At 40.1% G+C, this 22454-nt stretch overlaps 1 protein-coding gene across 2 annotated transcripts in view; it reads right to left on the reverse strand.

Annotated features, from left to right (window-relative positions):
* Nucleotides 1-22454, reverse strand: part of CNTNAP2 (contactin associated protein 2) — a 1871860-nt gene that overhangs the window by 611845 nt on the left and 1237561 nt on the right. For both annotated transcript variants that reach the window (XM_045792416.2, XM_087860735.1), the window contains one exon: nucleotides 5821-6021. In XM_045792416.2, the coding sequence (XP_045648372.2) occupies nucleotides 5821-6021 (201 nt within the window). The remainder of the gene's footprint in view (nucleotides 1-5820; nucleotides 6022-22454) is intronic.

Genomic DNA, 22454 nt, shown 5'->3' on the forward strand with positions numbered 1-22454 from the left:
CCTCCATACTGCGGTGGCCCTGAGCGGAATGTTCTCTTTCTACAAACCCAGCTCTCCCTCCATGCTGTTCACCACATAATAGCTGGGATCTCCCACTTAAAACCACTCCCTTTGCCCTTTGAGTGGAATCCTTAAGTCATTCAAGACTCTTCTTTGTCTCCTTTCTGTCTGTCTCCTACCCTAAAGGTCTCCACTCCAGCCATTCTGACCTCCCTCATTTCCTCCCAAGTACTTGTCCCCTGACCTCCATCTCCAAATAATTACCCATTCTGACATCTCTAAACTAGAATTCCCCCTGCCGTTTTTTTTTTTTAACTTGTATGAATCCACATGTCAGCTTACATATGTTACAATTCCTGATACACAGAAACAATAAGTATTTGTGGACTGATTATCTCATTCATTATTCCAGTTCAGGCTTTCATCAATTCTATCCATATTGCTGAAATAGCCTCTAACTATTTTCCCTGTGATCATTCTGTCTCTTTTCACCACAGCACCCTCTATGGAGAGTCTAGCTGCCTGGGTGTGGAATATTACTAGATTTAATCTTCTAATTTTCCCTTTTAGTTATTTCTACCTCTTTGCCGCCCCCATTTAACTGAATCCTCCAGTGTTAGTATAATTATTTAACACAGTAATTAACTAGATAAATGATTAATCTTTTGATTAATATACTGACTGGACACAATGAAAATGCTAATCTTTAGCTGCCATCAAACAATGCTTTTACCTATGTTTCAAGAGGCAAACAACATGCTTTCTTATAATGCATAAGGTCAATTTAGAAAATTCACTTTCTTGATAACTTCACCAAAGTTTAGAAATTTTTTTCTAAAAATAGGTTACAATTTATAATACCAGAGTCATGTTTTCTTGTCTTTTGGAGGCCACTAAATCACAGTTTAGTATCATCAAAGTATATTGAATTTTACACAGCTTACTTTACAGGCAAAAATTGTGAACATAATTCCTTTTCAATAGATACAAAATCTAATAGTAAACTACCCAAAAGGATGGATAATTTATATTGCTTCTTCCAACAAAAGAAGCAATAAAACTATGAGAATAAGACTACACTGAGAAATTAAAAGAAATGAAACACTGGAAACCAATGAAAACAACACTAAATATAGTCAGAAAAACAGGAACCATAACAAGTTTACACCTCTACAGTTAGATAAATCTTGACAGATGTAAGGAATAAATACTTCAGGAAAAAAATTCTTAATTAGAAAGTATAATGTTTTGTAAAATAAATATATGATTCCAGTGCATCTAAGTTATACAAATAAGCATTTTAAAGCAGTATCTAATAGGCTGTGTCCAAATATAGGGAAATATTTTATCTAAAAGCATTAGGATTGCTGATTAAGATGTTTCTCAAGTGGAATCTAATGAAACTTTCTCTTGGTATCTAATTTATCAAATAAGGTTTTTAAACTATTTCAGAAGTAGATTTCATTGTTTGATTATTATCTTTCATAAGTTCAGTTATTACTACATTTGCAGTTCTGAGGATATAAATATAAAACATGTTAACATCCTTTTGGTTTTGGATACCCATTAATGGTTTTCTTTGTTTAGGTAGAATTTGTTCATTCCCAAATTGGTAGCCTCCCTCCAAACTCTATGGCTCTTCTCTGGAATAAAGTAACTTTGTCTTGTTTCTATGTCTTTTACAAAGCTGACTAAGAACAAATGAATTAATAGTAACATGGCAAGAATAGATATGACCAAATGAATGGCAAGATCATTACTTTAAAATTGATACCATTTTTAAATTTTGTAGTAATAAAAAGAAGAGATAACATTACTACTCTTGTAAAGTTGTGAGAAACAAATAATGAATAATTCTACATTTGTTGGCCAAACATTTATCAAAATAAAAATGAGGTCCATATGCATACAAAATCAACTCTTTATCATAAGTATCATTAGAAACTATAGAGCCCCAAATGAACTCTTCAGGGTAAGGCTCTTAAAATAAAGAATAACATTTTAAGTGCATAGCTATTACAAACTCATTTGATATTCATTTTAATTGCCATGACTATAATGAATATACTTTGTATTCAAACAGATGTCACAAGTACTACTACAGAAGTTCCAATATAATTCAGTCTTAGTTAAGAACGAGTAAATGGATATTTAAAATTGAATGTTACCAGGAAGGAGAAAAAAAAACCCAATTACAGCAAACATTAGCTCCTTAAAACAGCAAATTAAAGATTTTTATTAAATTGTGTTCTTTCTTATTTGGACATATATAGAACACGATCATACAGAAACACTTGCTACACCAACTACTTCTTTTTCTTGCTTCAGCTGTTCTACAGATTAGCTATCCTGGGAAATAGAAATTGGGAGTATGAAGAATGACTCAGAAAGGAAGGCTGAAATTCACTGTATAACATTTAGTGACTGGTCTATGAAAAGGATTAATAAATACTACAATGCCAATCTAGGTTAGCTGAAGGAGCAGGTAATTATGTATGCCATTTTCTTTTAATTGGCTGATAAGTTCTAATAGTCCCTTTAATCTTCTCCAACATGGAGAACTGAAACCTTAAAATCTAACATGAGAGACCTCCACACTGTAAATTAAAGATGGTGTTTCGTAGTGTTCGGTTCACAGAACTGTCCGTGGATGGTTTTTTAAAAGCAAACATTCCTGGGCCCCAACCAAGTTCTATCAAATGAGAGTTCCAGGAGTATGGCCCTGGAATCAGCATTTTGACAAACCTGAACATGGTGAGGCACACACTTGTTTAAAACAACTGCCTGAAGGTAGGATGAGGTAATATTAAAAATGGTATATTTTCATTTCATTCCGATCAGCAAACATTTATTAGTTACTAATCTTTTGTGAGTGAAAATTGTATACATACATATGTGCACACAGGCAAGCAGCATATGATAAACTTATTTTCAAAGTACAATCTATTAAGCATAATAATCATCTACAAAGGTCTGGAAACAATGTCTGGAACCACAAGAAAATAATCTGCTATTGTGTGGATTAACAATTAACTCGATTTCAATTTAGTATTTATTCCCCCTGAAAAGGTGTCTGCAGGTTGACAAGAAGTGTGCTTAGCTTATTATTAGAAGATGTAACTGAAATACTGTTTAAAAACAAATTTATCCTACTTTTGCTGATGTTTTAGAAACCCTCTGATTTTGAAAAGGAGTGTAGTAAGTGTATGGGGCCTCTTAGTGGCTACAGGGAGGAGACACAGAGCATCCAAGAGGGAAGAGGGAAGGAATGAAGAGCAAGACCAGGAACACTAGAGGCAAACTCTTCTGCTTATTTCTAACCTAATTCTCCTAGTGCCCAAACTGTAAACTGAACTTATTTAAAAGTTACATTGTATTTTGTAACCACCAGAGCAAAGTTCAAAAAGCGAAAGTTGACTTTGGAATCTAAGAGAAGAATGGAAGAAAATAAAGCTGATGGTAGCAAGCTACTTGTCTGGTCAGCAGTTGGCCTTCACCCTCATCTGCACCCCAGGACTGAAGACTAATTGAGATCTTTGGAATGCACCTCAATAAGGAGCATTCACTCATGAAACTCAGTGCCAACAAGCCGATGGAAGTTGTTAATTGGAACCAGTGCCCTGGATTTTCTATCATCCTTGGTTAACTTTTCCAGGCACTGAAAACAGGATCCTGTGAAAAAGGCTATGGTAAGTGCAAGTGCAGGGAAGAACAGTTGGGCTGGGGACTTGAAAGGTTTCCCATGGCCCACAGCAGTAGTTTTCAAAGAGTGGTCTCTAAATCAGCAATGCTGTCATTGCTTAGGAACTCGTGTTATTAATTCACTCAGGCTGCTAGAACAAAATACTGCAGGTGGGGGTCTTAAACAATATACATTTGTTTTCTCATGGTTCTGGAGGCTGGAAGTCCATGATCACTTTGCCAGCCATCTTGGTTTCTGGTGTGGGCTCTTGTCCTGGCTTGCAGATGGCTGCCTTCTCACTGTGTCCTCATGTGGGAGAGAGAAACAGCTTGCTCTCCCTCTTTTTATGAGGACACTTATCTCACCAGATTTACGAACTCATTTAACCTTAATTACCTACTAAAAGCCCAGTCTCAAATTCAGTCACATTGGGGGTTAGGATTTCATCACACAAATTTTGGAAGGACCCAGTTCAGTCCATTGGACTCATTACATATGCAAATTCTTGAGCCCCACCTCAGACCTAGTGAATCAGAAACTCGGGGACTGGAGCTCAGCAATTTGTGTGTTATTAATGTCCTGGGTTATTCCAATGCCTGATGAAGTCTGAGAAGCACCTGTCTTCAGGGAAAAAAATCCCAGCTCCACAGCAGAACACCCCATGCAACCCCCAGCACCTCCCTCCCTGCCCCCAGTTTCTCTGGTGTATTTTCCAACCTTATTTCTTCCTGTTGTTACTGAACTCTGCTTTTGCTGAGCTACTTCTCACCATGACCTGAATACTCACTCATATTCTGTCTTCTAGACTTTAGCTTACCCTCTTTCAACATCATCAAATCGTCTTTCTGCCTCTAAGCACCACCTCAACACCCCAGCCATGATCACTTCCTTTCCTCCAACAGCAGAGGCACTAATTGTCTGAACCAATCATGTCCACAATTTACAGATTTTACTTTCTTAGAGTCCACAGGTTACACTCGTCCATAACTCCAGCACAAGGCTTTGCACATTAAGAAACACTCAAATCTTTAAAATATTATGTATAATGTTTTATATAACTCTTCTTTGTAAGTATTCCACACAATATTGCCTCCAATCCGACACTGACTGGGGGCAGCAAATAGCCCATTGGTCTGTGATTTAGCATGATGCTACTTCTAAAGTTGCTTAATATTAAAAATAATCAATACACTACTTGCTATTTGTGAAGTTCTTAAGTGCATCAAACCCTAGAGTAAGCATTTAGTACATGACCCTATGAAATTCTCACTCACCTGCAGTTGGCACTATAATACCTATTTGAATGGAAAAGACACTGGATATCGAGGCTTAAGAGTTCAATTAACTCCACCAAAGTCACACCTGGAGAGCAGCAAGGCTGAAAAGTGTGAACGTTTTTTTCTCCGATTCCGAGCACATGCTTTATTTCTACTCTGTTATACTATAGACTGAGGGATTTAGTTTTCTGTCAACATCTTGAATTTGCTGCCAAGAACCCCAAAGCATATGGATCTCTTGGAAAAGATATTTCTAGTGTATCCTTTGGAAAAATCTTTATTTTCTACACCCCAAATACACACACACACACACACACACACGCACACACACACGCCCTGAGGCATCGCTAAAAGGAAGCCATCACGAAAAAAATTAGGTCGAACTTCTAGAGACAAGCAGATACTGTTAAATGACTATAGACAATAAAGAGCTCCAAATTTTATCACTATTCTACATGCTATTTACCTTGGGTAGCCTTTAGAAGGCTTTTAGCTTTACGTTAAAGACAGCTGAAGAACTCAGAAGGTATTACTTGGAAGTTCACAAGAGGCTCTGATACACTTTTGCCCAAAGCAACTACTGAAAATTAAACACCAGAAACACTCATACAGACATATATGCACATAAACTTGAAAAATCTGTAAGCTGAAAACAAAGGAATTTTTTCTGAAAATCGTACTTTCTTAGCTTCATTCCCCAGAAAACCAACCAAGTGATGTTTTGCTTTTTTTTTCCCCCACAGCTGCCTGCACTTCAGAGACTGGACTATAAGATAATAAGTCACACCTGTTGGATTGTTTAGGTAATTCCGCGCACCAGCTGAGATAGTAATTAAGAGTAACACTCCATTCTCAGCCTACCTGGGGTGTTCAACAGCCTCGACATCTTGCAGAAGTAGGAGACGTACTGCTCACAGTGCTCGGCGCTGCTGGTGACGGCGCTGATCTGGTCCATGGAGGCGCTGTACACGAGCTGCGTCACAGAGTACTTTTCTGGGCTGTAGCCCACCACCGTGGTCTGCATCTGCAGATCGTGAGACACTATGGTCCACACTTTGTCCTCTGTGGGAAGAAAATACCACAAAATGGGCCATTAGTACGCAAGCACTTTTTAAGTGGTAGGAAATAACTGAGCTACACTTTCTCTGAACTGTTGTAGAACAGAGTCGAGGACCGCCATCTATCAAGTTCTAGCCTGCAGGTTCTCCTTAGACAAAGTAGAAAGAAATGCTTTTTATTAAAAACAAATGCAAGGGGCACCTGGGTGGCTCAGTTGGTTAATCGGCTGACTCTTGATTTCTGCTAGGGTCATGATCTCAGGGGGGTGAGATGGAGCCCTGCATTGGGCTCTGTGCTCAGCAGGGAGTCTGCTTCAGGATCCTCCTCTCCCTCCGTCTCTCCCCTGCTTGCTCACTCTCTCCCCCTGGCTCTAAAATAAATAAATGAATCTTAAAAAACAAAAACAAAAACACAACTAAACTCAAGATACTTCCTAAACACAGAGAACAGCTTGTGTCTCTGGTTGATGCTAACGTTCACAGCACTGAATGTGAGGCCCGTCATGTTCCCCCTCTTCCTGACTCCCTAACCCATCACTCCTCTGGTACACCAGGATCTGCTCTCTCCGAAACGAACTGTGCTCTCTCAGGCCTCTGAATCTTTGTCTATGCTGTTTGCTCTAATCAGAATAGGCATCCTCATCTTGTCAACAAATGTTCCTTTCACCCTGACCTTTCAGGTAAAATCGGACACTGCATTCTCTGTTACTGAAATGTTCTCTACATGGGCAACAAGACAAATGAGTAATTACCTTGATGCTTTAGGACCCTGAAAATTTCAATGTGTGAAAAGGAGAAGCAAATATAAGATTGATGAGATTAAATTATAACCCTACATACTCCTGAATTTGAATTAGAAACATCACAAGGAACCCATAATTTTTCTTTTTTAAAAAAAATGTGGACTCGTGTCCTAGCTCTGTCCACTGGAAAAGGCCCCAAACAAGGACAACCTGTAGCACCAGATTGTCATCATTCAATATGATTTTTCATTTAGAGGAAACTAGGCTGCCAGGTGAGGTGACTTGATTTCAGGGCTGGAAATGCACAAGATAAGCCTGGAACATAATGTCACATAGAAACAAATAAGCTATTGGAAACAGAGGGCAGTTTGAAAACCCCCAGGAACAAATAAGGATGATTTTAACATCAGTAAGAATCTCCTGCGATGGAATAAAATACATCAGGGATGTTTAATTCCAGGAGTTCATTAAAATAAAAAGAAATGTTCAATCTTGGAAAATGCCAGGTAATCAACTCGTTATTTTGAATATTAGGAAATAAGGGTGAAGAATCCAGCACTTAGCCTACCTTACCTGTAGGAACCTTCACATAACTACACGCTCTCTTTATGGAAGTATTTCCGCTCATAAATGAAGACTAAGTGATGGGATTAGAGGACCATCATTTTGTAACTTCTAACAAAGAGGCTCTAAACAATGGCTACTCACAGCTGTTAATATAACCACAAGTCAAAACGGGGACATGTGCCTTGGGATGGGAGTACACAACACCGTCTGAGAAGCAGAGTGGACAAAATCAAACATGGATTTTACCGAGCTTACAGCCCTGACTGCCAGCTTCTAGGAAACATGCATTGAAAACTGAATATTTGGGGAAGGGGAATATGCCAAATGACCTAACCCAAAAGGTCAGCAGAATCCATGCAGTGTGAAATTCTACCGATTATACAATCTAGTTTTTTCAACAAATTATAAATTAAAGGACAACTCTACTCTCCCAACTGCTCAGGACAAAGCCTTAGGGTCCCCACTACATCCCCCCCCCTTTCTTCTACACTCATCATCCAACCTGTCAGTGAATCCTGTCTGCTCTACCTTCTCCATTCAGGGTCTGAGCACTCCTGACCCTCACCTCCCCGCCCGCCACCGCTCTGGTCAAAGCCCCCACCCCCTCCTGCCCCCAACACACAAAACCTTGTAACCACCCCCTGCATGCCACCCCTGCGCTCTTACAGGTACCCTTCACACAGCAGCCAAGCTGAGCCTCTGAAAATATCAGCCAAATTCGGATACTGCACTCCAAGCCCTCACACGGCACAGGGTCTTGTTCAGAGCAAAAGTCTACCTGTTGAAACAGCTGAAGGCCCTTTGTGATCCAGCGCCTTGTGATCCAGCCCCGCCTGCCTTGCCGCCAGCCCCTCCTGCCCTCCTCACCTGCCCCTTGCTCCTCTGGCTCCAGCCACACTGACCCCTGCCTTCCTCAGACCTGTCAGACAGCCCCTCCTTGGAGCCTTTGCTCTCACTCTATCCTTGGAAATCACAGGGCCCACTCCTCCCCCTCTTGATATCTGTCCCAATGCCACCTTTTCCCCTGATTGCCCCTCCCCACCACAGCTGCTTTCTATCTCCTTGTCAGGCTCTGTTTTCTCCATAGTATTTACCCCTCTCTGACTGCACATTTTCCTTCTGTCTGTCTCCTCATGTTAGATGGGGAGCAGGCAGGGGTCATTTTCAACACTGGATGCACACTGCTTAGAACAGTAGCCAGCACGTAACAGACCTTCACAATATATTAGTATGAATTAAGAAAACATCAATAGAATACAAATAACTTGATCTAGGAAGTTCCTGAATCACTTTGGTTCAAGGTCTGGGTCTGCCATGACCCTCCCGAGAGAGCTTGAACAGGCCATTTTGTTCTAGACCCTAATTTCCCTTCATTTGTTATAACATGCCTCTCCATCAGAATCCTTTCCACCTTGCTCTTCTTAAACCAACTAAAACAAGTTCAATTATGGTGCCCGTGTAGTAACACATTTTCCATAAGATAATGAATTTCCACTTTGACCTTATCAGAACTGTCTTCCTCCAGCTCCTCTAAGACAGCAAAGAAACTACAGTATGTTTTAGTAATTCTCTCTCTTCCTGACATGATTCTGACAACACCCTGGTTGTTATTTATATCCAGACTTTCACGTTTACCTTTCCCTAAGTAAAGATCCATTAATTAAATAAGGTTAGCTTCATCTCTTTTCTGTTAAAATCAGCCTCTGTCAAAACATTTGGGAACACAACACTACTTATGTTTTTTAATTTTAATTTTTTATTATTTTTAAAAGATTTGTATTTATTTGTCAGAAAGAGAGAGAAACTGAGCAAGTAGGGTGAATGACAGGCAGAGGGAGAAGTAGGCTCCCTGCTGAGCAAGGAGTCCAATGTGGGACTCGATCCCAGGGTCCTGGGATCATGACCTGAGCCGAAGGCAGACGCTTCACCGACTGAGCCACCCAAATGTCCTGTACTTACCTTTTTTTAACAAAACAAAACAAAACAAAACAAAACAAAACAAAACAAATCCTTATCAGGACCTCATCTTTGTCCTGTAGCAATATTCCAATATTCCATAACTTTCATTCTTTAACTCATAATAAAACAGCATTCTGCTCTGGCCCTTCTTAAAAGTATCATATACCCCTTTTTTAACTTACACAAAATAATGTTCATAAACGCAAGCATTAAGTAAAATAAAATGGTTACCTATAATGGTCTGTGTGAATGACTTTAAAAATATTAACCAATTTGTTAATTTTGATGAGTCTCTAACATCTTGGTCCTAGTGACTGCTTGGCCCTAAACCCCACATCCATGCATTTCAGCACATACATTTCAGTATCAAATTTCAGGGCCATTCACTCATTCAACAAAAATTATTGAGTGCCCACTACATGACAGATATGGATCTAGACACTAGGGAAGCCGTAGAGAAAAAAAAAATTGTAAATTTTTGCAGTTTATACTTCTGTATTCTAGTGGGGAAAAACAGACAATAAGCAAAAAATTAAAATATGTATAGTTAAACACTGATAATGGTGAGAAAAACTACGACATGGAATGGAAGAATATGTTGGGTATAGATGGCAATTTTTTTTTAAATTGAAGTATAATGGAGATACAATATCCTATTAGTTTCAGGTATACATCATGGTAATTTGATATTTTTATATGTTGCAAAACGATCCCCATGACAAGTCTAGTTACCATCTGTCACCATACTAATTACAATATTATTGACTATATTCCCTATGCTATACATTACAACCCTATGATTTATTTATTTTATAGCTGGAATTTTGTAGCTCTTAACTCCCTTCGACTATTTTGCCCATCACCCAACCCCTCCCCACCTAGGAACCAAGTTTGTTTCCTGAATCTGTGAATTTTGTTTTGTTTCTTTTGTTTTTTAGATTCCACATAGGAGTGATTTCATGTATAAATGAAATTATATGGTATTTGTCTTTCTTTGTCTGATTACATTTTTCAGCACACAGAGGAAACTATAAAAGCTCTCGCTCACTAAGTGATGTTTGAATGAATAAGGTCCTTGTCCAGCAAGCCACATGAATGTCTGGGGAAAAGTATTCCAGACAGAGAAAGTGCAAATGAAAACATTCTAATTCTGGAATATTCTGGTATTGCTCAGGTATACAAGGAGGCCAGTGAGTGAGGAAGGAAAGAAAAGCAGGAATTAAAGTCTAAGGTGTAATGGGGATGGGCAGGTGTGAGACGGGAAGCCCTTGGCACTGGAAGGTTTGAAGCAAGTTAATGCAGCATGCTTGAACTTACTCTCTGACATACTGTTCTTCATTTCAATAAAGCTGTAATTCAGGAAGGGTTGAAAAAAGAATACACACACACCCACACCCATATATGTGTATATAAAGACTTAAAACTTTTTACAGTGTTGTGGCATTATAAAAGGTAATACGTAAACTCTATTTTAATGGCATAAAGCAATTACTGTTGATGCATCTTGCAAATTATTTTTTAATGCTTGTATGTTACACATGAGCCATTGAACAATTCTGCAGATATCCACCATCTATAAGAAAGTAATACTGTATAAATTTTCCTTTGCTGGTATCATAAGTGAAAAATTAAGAATCTTATTCCCCATATTTATAATGTATTATCAGATATGTGTGTAATGCAAATAGAAACTACTAGGTATGGCAAATTCTAAATTTCTGCCCTTGTTCCATTTTCATGAAGAACTGATAAACTAGTATATTTCAAATACTCTTTTGGATTAGTGCGCTATGAAAGTGCCTTCTGTGATTACTGGGAGATTAGTATCTGTCTCATCACGCAATCGCATATTTAAAACTGTCACACTGCACAATGTTTTCAATACAGATGATTTAATTGTATTTTTCAAATACTGGGACACTATGGAGCATACTGTGGAAATGCATCCTTCTGCCTGGCAATAAACAGGGTCTTCAAGATTACCCAGCTTACTTGTGTTGACATGAGCACATCAGAAAGGTCCCTCTGCTGCCTCTACCAGTGACCCTGCAACCTTATCCTATCTGTATTTAGTTCCTTGTATGGCTGGAGTTCTGACCAGGAACTGATAAAGCCAGGAAATGACCAGTGGAAAAAAGCAAAGAATAACTCCTCCGAGGACGGAACCAGTTTCTTTATCATGTACATATAGCTGTTTTTGACTCTTTTCCATGTTATCCATATACAGTCTGCAGTTCACATTACAGAGCATATTTTAATAAAAGTCCAATCTGAGCTGAATCCAGTGAGGAAAAAATGTATGTATCCTATACATCTGCATCTGCGTGTTTCTGACTTTCAAACCATAGCACTGTACTGGTTGAGGACCGATTTGTTAATCTGAGAGCTTTGTTTTCGCACCTTTATTCATATTAACTCTGAAATAATATTTTAAAAATATATGATAAACTATCTAAATTTAAAATGGCATATAAAACATACTAGAGGGGAATAACCAACAACTGCTTGCAGTCCAAATTCCTTAGAAGCCCGACTGCCTATTATAGTTACTCTTCAGGAATGACTTTGGGTTTCTCACTCTTAGAGTAACAAAATGGGAAGTGAACTATGGTGTACGCGTCACCCAAGATTTTCCATATTGCATGTAAATCTTGGCCTGCTGGATAAAACTAGTGGATACAACTTTGTACATTCTTATATTTCTCCTCCAATAAACTGCATTCCAATAACTTTACCTGTGGCTTTCTTTGGGCATAGAAGTCTTAATGGCTATTATCCTGATTCCATCAATAAACGACTGAGCACTAACTATGAGCAAGATATGAACAAGGATCTCCAACTAAATGCGACAGCATTAATAAGAATTGCTTTTGCAAAACTTAAAATTTGTAGCCTTATTGGTACCCACATCCAAGGGAAGAAGCCTAATATTTGAAGGAAGCCATGTTCTCATGTGAAAAATTTTGAATCCCAGACAACATCAATATAACATCTTAGAGGACATCCATTTTGACTCTCTTCTATTAGAGATTAAGAAGCCAAGTCTCAGGAGTGATAAGTGACTTGCCCAACTGACTATAAAGAGTTAGTGGCAAAATGATGGAGACTGTGTCTCTTGGTTCTAGATTTAATGCTCTTTTCACTCCTCATCCCTTTGACCCAGTGGTGACATGGTTGGTGACACATCAACATTTTGATTGTCTTCCCCTTAGCAACCTGCTAATTTTCAGGGGGCAGGGGAAACATACAGATAGACTTTTTAAAAATGAGATTTTATTTATTTATTTGAGAGAGAGAGAGCAAGAAAGAGATCACAAGACAGGGGAGAGAGGCAAAGGGAGAAGCAGACTTCCCACTGAGCAGGGAGTCCGATGTGGGGCTCAGTCCCAGGACCCTGGGGTCATGACTTGAGCCACAGGCAGATGCTTAACCGACTGAACTACCCAGGTGCCCACAGATAGACTTTTTAAATGACAACAATATATAACCTACTGCACTTAGAAAAATGTCATAAAACAGTAATGTAATTCAATAATGCACACATTCACAACTATTTAGGGAGCTCCTGATTGGTTTCATCAGTTAGGTTCTAGGGATACAAGAATGACAAAGACTTGAGGTCCTATTCTCAACAGGCTTGTGGTCCACTGATAGTGACAGAATGTTAAGCCTAAAATTACAAATCACAAACAAGTGCTAAAATAGAGAAATGCACAGGCTAACTGTGAGTTCCTACAGAATGTCCATATGACCCAGATTTAAGAAAGCTGTGAAATGACCGGGTGGACATGGCATTGTTGGTGAATCATAAAGGTGAGTGATGACCTATATGAAGGGTAGGGTAAGGCCAGTTTCATTCTTCTTATAGTTCAGACCAAACACTTTGGAAACAAAAAGGATTTAGTAGATGAGATCTAGATCAATTGGGAATTGAAGGGTCTGCAATAGTAAAATATAAGATTGCAGAGCCCTAACAATTGTGCATGGGTTGAAAGGTCTACTGCATGGTTATAGGTGGGTGTTGCAAACCTGTGGAGATAAAAGATCGAATCATATTTTAAAAATACTTCTTCAAGGCTATATATGACATGCCCACAGCTAACATCATCCTCAGCAATGAAAAGCTGAAAGCTTTTGCTCCAAGATCAGAAATAAGCCAAGAGGAATAAGATTAAGGATATACACGGGCTTTAATTTTCTGTTTGATGTTGTATTTCTTAGTCTGGGTGTTGGATATAAGCTAGAAATACTTCATATGGAAACAAACAATTAAAGGGTATCTTATTTCAGGTAAACTTTATACTGAGATCCAGATTTACACAAGGTTAATAATCTAGGAAATACTGGTCATTTTACATGGGCTCTGTGTGCTTTAGTAAGTTGCAAAATAATTTCTTAAATAGTTACCACTCGTAGTTATTTAAAGTACTAATTTCAACAAAATTGTTTATAAATCTTTCAGAAAGACTCTCAGCATAATGTTAGGTTATAATATAGTCTTTTTTTTTCTTTTTCAGTCATTTTAAGAGGACCTATTTGAAAATCTCATCAGTCTTCCAAGTGTATAAGTTTGAAGACCAGAAATCTCATAGATCATTATTTTGTTTAGAAGATTTCCTCAATAAGTATAATCCTACTGACATAATTTAAATGATTAGAAATGTGGTGTCACATTTTTCTCCCCCAACAGATACTGTGCGAGCATGACAAGCCTCTCCGGAGCCTAGCCTCTAAAACCACAGAAGCCACGTCACAATGGCGGGCCGTGGTGGTGTGAACCATTCATAACACCAGCTATGTATGCAGCTCAGGTGGCATAAGCAGCTCTAATCACGTGTCGAGAAATAAGGTATGTCAAGCAGATGGAACCTCTGCAGGAAGTGCTAAGGAAACGAGCTAAAAGTACAGATGATGTTCTGCAGGTGGTGGAAAGTGTTGATTATTTTTATGCTCACGATTCCAGCCCAAAGATGGATGACAAATCGAGTGCTGTGAACATGTATAAATAATGGTGGATCATTCTCACCCACACGAAGGACAATTTGGAGCTTATTTGTGTCTTTTTTCTGAGAAGGCATTAGCTATTTTCTGGGAAGAAGGATATTTGTTAATGTTTTTGTTCCATTGCAGGGATGTTAAAATTCTTTTACAATACGGCTGGAGTTATTGACTGCATTTATGTCCATACTTAGACAAGCTAATCTTCCCTTCCCTTTCCTCTTACACTGGGTGAAGATGTGGTGCATGTGTATTTGACAGTCAGGAGCCCATCTCTGTGGCAACAAGGAGTTTTCTGCCCCATGTGGCAAGGAAATGCAACTCTTGTAACAGAAATGAGATTCGGATCTCAGTTCCAACCTGGGACTAAGTAAATGTCATCCAGGATCAGTGACTGACCATTCCTGTGGACCTTTATAGATAACACGTGTTATTTAAAAATACCTTGAAATACTGCACACACTAGGTTAAAAAAAAAAAGTCACTTCCAATAATTACTCCCCCACACTGGTCTACCTGTTGTCGGCTGTGACAAGCAGCTCTGTCTCGGGGCTTGGCTGCCTCTTGTGCCTTCAAGGTGCCTCCCCCTTGTCTCAGGACTAAGTACTTCACTTCTGTTTAGTCTTGACTTGAACGGTGTATCTCACTGAGGCCCACCCTCCCTGCCTTATTCAAACTTACCACCCACACTGCCCCTTACCTTCTCCATTCCTTGTCCCATAGCACATATGGCCTCCTAACATAGTATATCATTTACCTACTTGTAATGTTTATTTTCTGCTGTCTGTCTCCTCTACCACCTTCCTCAAAGACTATAAACTCCACTATGCTGGAGAACTTTTTTTTTTATAACTTTTTTACTGGTGAATCTCAAAGTCTTAGCACAGTGCCTAGGAGTCTGCAGAAGTTCTATAAATACTGTGCTAATTATATACCTTATTCCTTTCTTCATTTAGCTTCCAACAAGCCTCTATCACTACCATCATCAGCAAGTCCTGTAAAGTACCCATTTGAAGTAGGGGGTTATAGCTCACACCAGAGAGCTCTACAATATTAAGCTTCAAAAAATAAGCATTTAGAAAGTCTTTGCAGGTGAAACCATCAAAGTGATATTTGAAATGACAGAGGACTGGTATTGTACTTGCAATATTTACACGATATTAAACTGCAATGATTTTTAAAAGAGCAACATAAAAATATATCTAAGGTGCAATGAGCATCTTAAAACCATCTCTGTTTCTTTCCAGGTTGAACAGTAAGAGAGTAAGTGTTCTGTGCTAAGCATGTGGATGCCTCCTTCCACGGCAAGAGTGTCAGGAGTAGAGAAGATTTCATTTATGAACAACATGCTTTATTGCAAGCACTGTTCTAGGCCCTGGGCACACGAAGATGAATAATGGCCATTTAAAGCCACCACAGAGCTGGTGGGAGGAGGTACGAAAAATAAGTAATTAAGGTATAAGCTGAAAAAGTAACTGCTAATTTTCAGGCAACCGCTAGAATAATCCAAGTAATCAGATTTACTATATAAATCATAAACCCACTTATAACCTACACCAGGTTCTTTAACGTATGAATCACTTAAAAATTCTCTAGCATTGTATTTTATATATATTTTATTGTTGGGGAATTTTATTTTCTGTTAGTACATAGTTTAAACAAACCTAACTTATAACAGGCTAATTTGAGAGATTACATTCTTTCTGAAGTTTCTGTCTAAAAAGCTTTGATGTAGCAGAAAACATACAATTGGAAATGACAGTTTGATTTGCTAGTAACAGAATAGAATCTTATCAGATGGCCCTTCCTTTCATGTTGACCTAAGCGCACATCACTGTCTGCTCCCTGAAATTTTGGAAAATCAAACATATTCTAGCAGTTTACCTCTTTAGGGACAGGAAGGGCCATGGTGTAAGCAACTCCCCATTAGAGGATTTGGGGCCCTTCCTCCCTTCTTCCAAACCAGGCACTAGGCTTAATTTAAAAAAAAAAAAAAAAAAAAAAGAAAGAAAAGATGATGATACAGATAACATTTATCACTTTGGAAGAAAATCCCCAAATAATCAACTCATCTAAGTATTTAATTTTCCCCATTAACTCAGTTTCTATTCACTGAAGCAGCCCCCATTGTGAGGAACATTAGCAAGACAGTCTGAGAGATTAAGTTCCTTGGTAAGGATAATTAGCTAGAAATAACTTTTTAGGGAAAGAAACCCTTAAAATATCAGAGTTAACATATTCAAAGGGACTAAAACTGGTGTTCTCACTTTAATTTTAACAGAAGTACAAACGTATCCAGTGATTTCACTTTTTAAAAATGATTCTCTGTGAAGCTTCCTAAATCCTAGGTTGACTCTAAACGCAGCAAATTCTGCCCCATGCCAGGAACACTACCACCTGCCCAAACTCGTCTCAGTCCATCAGGGTACAGATGTTAAGCACTTTGCAAAAAATACTGCCCACATTCAACTCCCAGTACCATACCAACTTCAAGTTAGATGTCCATCCGTCTCCATCTGCTTCCCTAAAAATCTATGTTTACTAGTGGGTTGGCATTTTTCATGTCATATTTGTAACATTTTTTGTAGCCACAACTTTGTGAAGTCAGTGAGGACAATGTGGGCATCACTGCCACTGCTTAATCCTTATTGTTTAACAGAGTACCTGGTACAGGTGGCTCAGGTGCTCCATAAATACCTGCCAAACTAATGAAGTCATATTGGGCATGATAAAGTTAATGCATATATGGGGACCCACGGAATGGAGGCTGCCCAATTATGAAACAATTGGGGAAACTGAACACTGGATATTTAAAGCTATTAAATTATGGTTGGTTTTTAGCTATGATAATATGATTGTGGGTATGCTTTTTAAAAAAGAACCATGATCTTTAATAGATACAGGCTAAAATATCACTGAGGTCTGGGACTTGCTTCAGTGTAATTCTGTGGTGGGAAGGAGAGAGACCAATGAAACCAAATTGGCTATTACCAGCCATTTGTAAAAGCTGGGTAATGGGCACCCAAGACTGTGTGTGGTGTTCTAGTTTGGGATATGTTTGGAGGCTGATCACCAGCAGACAAAATACAGACTTCAAACAATAACCAAGAGATTATTACAATTTGTATTCATTTTATGTAGGGATTTTTAAAGCCTGTTTTTATCTTGAATAAGGGAATGACCATCTCATGAGTATTCCCATGACTTATTATCACTACCCCTCAATTTTTAGAAAATGGGACATGGTTAACATAATTGATGTGCAATCATCAAATATAATTTAGAGGCAGTGGGTATTTATTTTGGAAACATAGTAACGAGGAGGAGGGGCGGAGAGCACGCACAAGTGCACACAGGGGGAAGGAAGGAAGAAGAAAGACAGGGAAAGGACAGAAAGTGGGGTGAAGAAGATACCTGGAGCGTTTTACAGCATCCAGAATGTGCTCTGAGCTACAAAAGGTGACGTGAAGGCAGACAGATCACCTGAGAGAAAGAATAAGACCTGGCAAGGACCAAAAACTCTGGCCTAAGGTGGACATGCTCATTACAGTCTTAAATGGGTAGAAGAATCAAAAGAAGAGTATACTGCATGGTGCACAGAATTTATATAAAATGCACATGGCCGCATCCATAAATGAAGTTTTAGTGGAACACGGCCACGTGGAGTTGTTGACATACTCCCTCCGGCGGCGGCTGCACCATGGAGACAGAGTCACGTAGTTGTGACAGAGACGGGGTGGCCCACAGAACCTAAGATACTCACTCTGCGGCCCTTTATGGAAAAAGGTTACTGACCCCTCAACAGAAGTGACAGGTGAGACAGCAGAAAGATGGAAGAAGAAGGAGAAAAACATCTAGCTGTACTGGAATGTGTGAGCCTCCTAGAATGAAGCTGACAGATGACACGTCCAAAGGCGTGACCAAGCAAGGGGACAAATCAGTGGAGGATGACGGAGGAGGATCCGACCCACCCCAGCCCAGGGTCTGCTCCAGTTTCCTGCATGCGGAGAGAGTGGTCATCGAAGTATAAACTTTGACAAACCTCTTAAAATTTTTTTGTACAGGCACGCTTAAATTCTCCAATTTAGTTATTTCCTCTACTGTTACGAGTGTGAGGTTGTTTTCAAATACAACTCAAAAACACTATCAAGGTATTATCTGATATATCTGAATCCAAGCGAACCTACCGCACTGGGCTGAGGAGTGTGCTCGCAAAGTTCGTATCTACCCAGAACCTGTAAATGTGACCTTTTTGGAAAATAGGGTCTTTGCAGATATAATTAAGTTTAGATGGAGTCAAACTGAATTAGGATGGGTCCAAACCCAATGACTGGTGTCCTCTAGAGAGGGGAATATGGACACACAGATGTAACACCATGCGACAATGAGACAGACATTGGAATAATGTAACTACAAGCTAAGTAACGCCAAGGACCACAACCGCCAGAAGGTGGAAGAGGTAAGAAACGGTCTCTTTCGAGACTTCAGAGAGCCCAGGACTCTGAGGCCACCTTGATACCAGATCTACAGCCTCCAAGACTATGAGAAAATTACTTTCCCTTGTTTTAAGCCACCCACCCATTTGGGGGTCCTTGGTTACACCTATCAATTACCTCTTTGTCCTGCGCAAGCGTTTAACTCCTGTTCTGTATTCCAGGTGAAAGAGGGAAGCAGTGGAGGCGTCTTTACAACGTTGCCTTATGTGGGCAATTCGAATTGTTTTACCCGGCGTGGTGGTAAGCATAGGAACAAGACACAGTAGAAATCTTTAACCAGCTCACAGCCTGGGACTTGTGCATTGATAACCACAGTATGCGATGCTGGGGAGGCCTACAGATGGGACACTGAGTGGAAAGAATGTGCTTTATACGCATTCCCGATCTGCAGGGGCCAAGCTGTTATGCAACCGCAATCACCCCATAGGGGCTTGGAATGCCTCTTGGCTCCTCTGCTGATACAGTTAATGATCCTTAGAATTCCTCTCTCCCATCCCATGATGTAAGTGGTTTCCTGCACTGCCTTTCACCTCTGCACCATCATAGGGAGGCTCCAGCAATTCTGGTATTTGCCTGATCTACTGTTGCTGGCAGTGCTGAGGGCTGGAAAACCTTGGGTATTATTCCACATCAACATTCCACACGGGACCACATGGTGTCATTGACTGGAGCAGGACACTGGTACTCAGCAAAGGGCCTGAAGCCCTCTGCCTCAAGGCCTAGAAGAAATAATCATGTGATTAGATCCCCAGACAAATATTTCTGAATTGCCAGTGAAAGTCAAGTTTGCAAATTGGAAGTTTCCACCTTTGCTGAGAACCGGCCAGCTGCTTATCAAGGAATGTGGGTTATGTGGTGTGTGGTGTGTGGTGTGTTTGTGTGTGGGGGGGACAACAAAAGAGAGGGGATTTAAACCTGGGAAAGGAACTTAGATGAGCTTAAGGTATTCGGTATCTAACTCATATAGTATCAGTGGGCATCATCAAAGTTTGTTTGTTTGTTTGTTTCTTTCTTTTTTCTTTCATTCACTCATTCAATAAACATGCCCCACTTACTCTGGGCCCCGAGGCCATAAGCTTGCTCGTGGTGAACAAAACAGACCTGGCCTTGACCTCCAGAGACTTTAACAGAGATAACATAAAATAAATAAATAAATAAAAACTCAATGGGACAGGCCATTTGAATAAACAGAAAGCCATGTTAAATACTCACAAGAAGGAAGCCGGCAGGGTGAACAGGGGCAGCTTCTGACCAACTGGTACTTAAACTGGCCCTAAAAGATGAAAGAGCTGGTGGTAGGAGATGAGGATGGAGGGGAGACCAGGGGACAAGGGTGGAATAGGGGAAAGTTCCAGGCAGACGGAACAAATGATGCAAAGGTTCTAAGGTGAGAAAGAACTTGGTGGGCTCAGGAAACAGATGGGGCTGACTCAGGCGGGTGGGGTCAGGCTGGGGAGCCCTTCTGCTCAGGGTGAGGCCCTAAGGAAGGTGCAAAGCAGGAGAGGAAGCATGGAAAGTTTCCACGCAGGGAAGCAACACAGTCCAATTTCTGTTTATTAAAGATCACTCTGGTAGTTATTTGAAGAACAAGTTAGAGTTGGTAAGAGTGGGAGCAGACAGGCAATGTATAGCCCTGAATAAAGATGACGGTACCAAGAATTAGGGAGGTGGCAATGGAAATATGATGAATGAGTTTGAAAAAAATTTGATAGAAAACAAAATAGAAATTATTGATGGGTTGGATAAGGCAGGTAGTGGAGAGAGAGAGAGGTGGGGGAGGGAACAAGCAGGAGAGAGACACGGAGACGGTGAGGAGAGAGAAAGAGAGAGAGAATATGTGGGATGACTGCCAGCCAGCTTTCTGGCTTAAACAACAGGTAAATGGAAGAACACATTTTTGCTGATGGAGTGATCAAGAATTCCATTTTTAACAAGCCAGACTCAAGATGCTCAAGAGACAGTTAATGCTTCTATCAAGTAAACAATTAGATATCAACATCTGGGGCCTAGAAGAAAGGTCCCAGCTTGAGATGTGGCTGTTGGTGTGAGAGCATGTAGACTGTATTCAGTGCCACAGAAACTAAGGAGAAAAGTGAGGACAAGTGTTTAGAAAGAGCAAGATGAGCCCAGGACAAGGCTTTGGGGTCTCGGACTTTCAGAGGCTTCGAAGGAGACTGAGGTCAAGGAGATCTTGTTAGATGCTAACAGCCAGATGTGGCTTGTCCTTATTCCATGCTCCCTATTCACGTTCTTTACTCCAGCCTCAGCAACTACACCTTCTGAGGAGGGTCTCAGGACAGGTAACAGGCAGAAAGGTAAACCCATTACAAGAACCATTCAGGTAAAGTGCTGTGTGCTCAAATGATCAAGTGCTGGCTGTAACTGGAAAAGCATTTTGAGAAATGAGATAAGGCTGCAAGTTATTACGGGAAGCAAGACGAAGAATACTCTTCAGCAGATCATTTGCTTCCATCGAATACATTATTTCAAACGAGATGACGTACATCCGTAGGGAAAATGTCAAGCCACCTAAGGTTTTTAAGTGTCCCTATAAAAATCCAGAAACTTTTTCAATTTGTAAGTATGACTTACATCACAGATAGGGTAACATTCATATCCAGACCTGCCTCACATTTCCAAAATGATGCTTCTTTGAAGATTGGAGAATAAGGCATAACAATACAATTGCATGTGTAAATTGGTGAATCATTTGAAAGCTAAGGTTAAGAGACGGTAAACAGGGATGCTGCAGGGTTGAGCAGCACCAACAGAAACAGAGTTAAAGTGGCCAGATCATCAGTGGAGAACGGCCCGCAATCCCCTCTGTTCTGTGACAGAGGCTGAGATTCGGCCACTGCTGCTCTGTCTCTCAGAAAAGGCACAGCAAACCGCCAGGGAAAGCCGCCAGAGAACAAAAGCCTGGAAACACTGGCTCACAGGGTGCCCATCCCCATCCCCCCTCGCAGGGGACACGGAGACTCTACCCAAACAGGGTTGCCTGAGTGTTGGCGCGGCAGGCCCCTCCCCCAGAAGGCAGGCTGAAAAATCAAGAAGCCCACATCCCTAAGATCCCTATAAAACAAGGGCACACGGCCTGGGTCCTGGTCAATAATTTGGGCTCTGGACAACCCCGCAACCTCTCCTCACCAGAATGACGAGAAGGAGAAATCCCCCCAGCAAAGAAAAGACAATGAGTCTGTGGCCTCTGCCACAGAACTAATGGATATGGATGTAACCAAATTATGAGAAATGGAATTCAGAGTAACAATGGTCAAGATGATGTGTAGACTTGAAAAAAGTATTAACAAAAATGTTAATGAGAATATAGAATCTCTAAGGGCGGAAATGAGAGCGAATCTGGCAGAAATTAAAAATTGTATGAGCCAAATGCAGTCAAAACTAGAGGCTCTGACGGCCAGAGTAAATGAGGCAGAGGAGCATATTAGCGAATTGGAGGATGGGTTAGTAGAAGAAAAAGCGAAAATAGAAGCTGGACTTAAAAAAATCCACGCCCACGAATGTAGGTAACGGGAGATTACTGACTCAATGAAACGATCCAATGTCAGAATCATCAGCATCCCCCGAGGGGGTGGAGAAAAACAGAGGTCTAGAAGAGATATTTGAACAAATTGTAGCTGAAAACTTCCCTAATCTAGCAAGGGAAACAAACATTC

The sequence above is a fragment of the Ursus americanus genome, chromosome 3 (genome assembly GCF_024610735.1).
Source record: "Ursus americanus isolate L20-20 chromosome 3, mUrsAme1.1.p, whole genome shotgun sequence".
NCBI lineage: Eukaryota > Metazoa > Chordata > Mammalia > Carnivora > Ursidae > Ursus > Ursus americanus.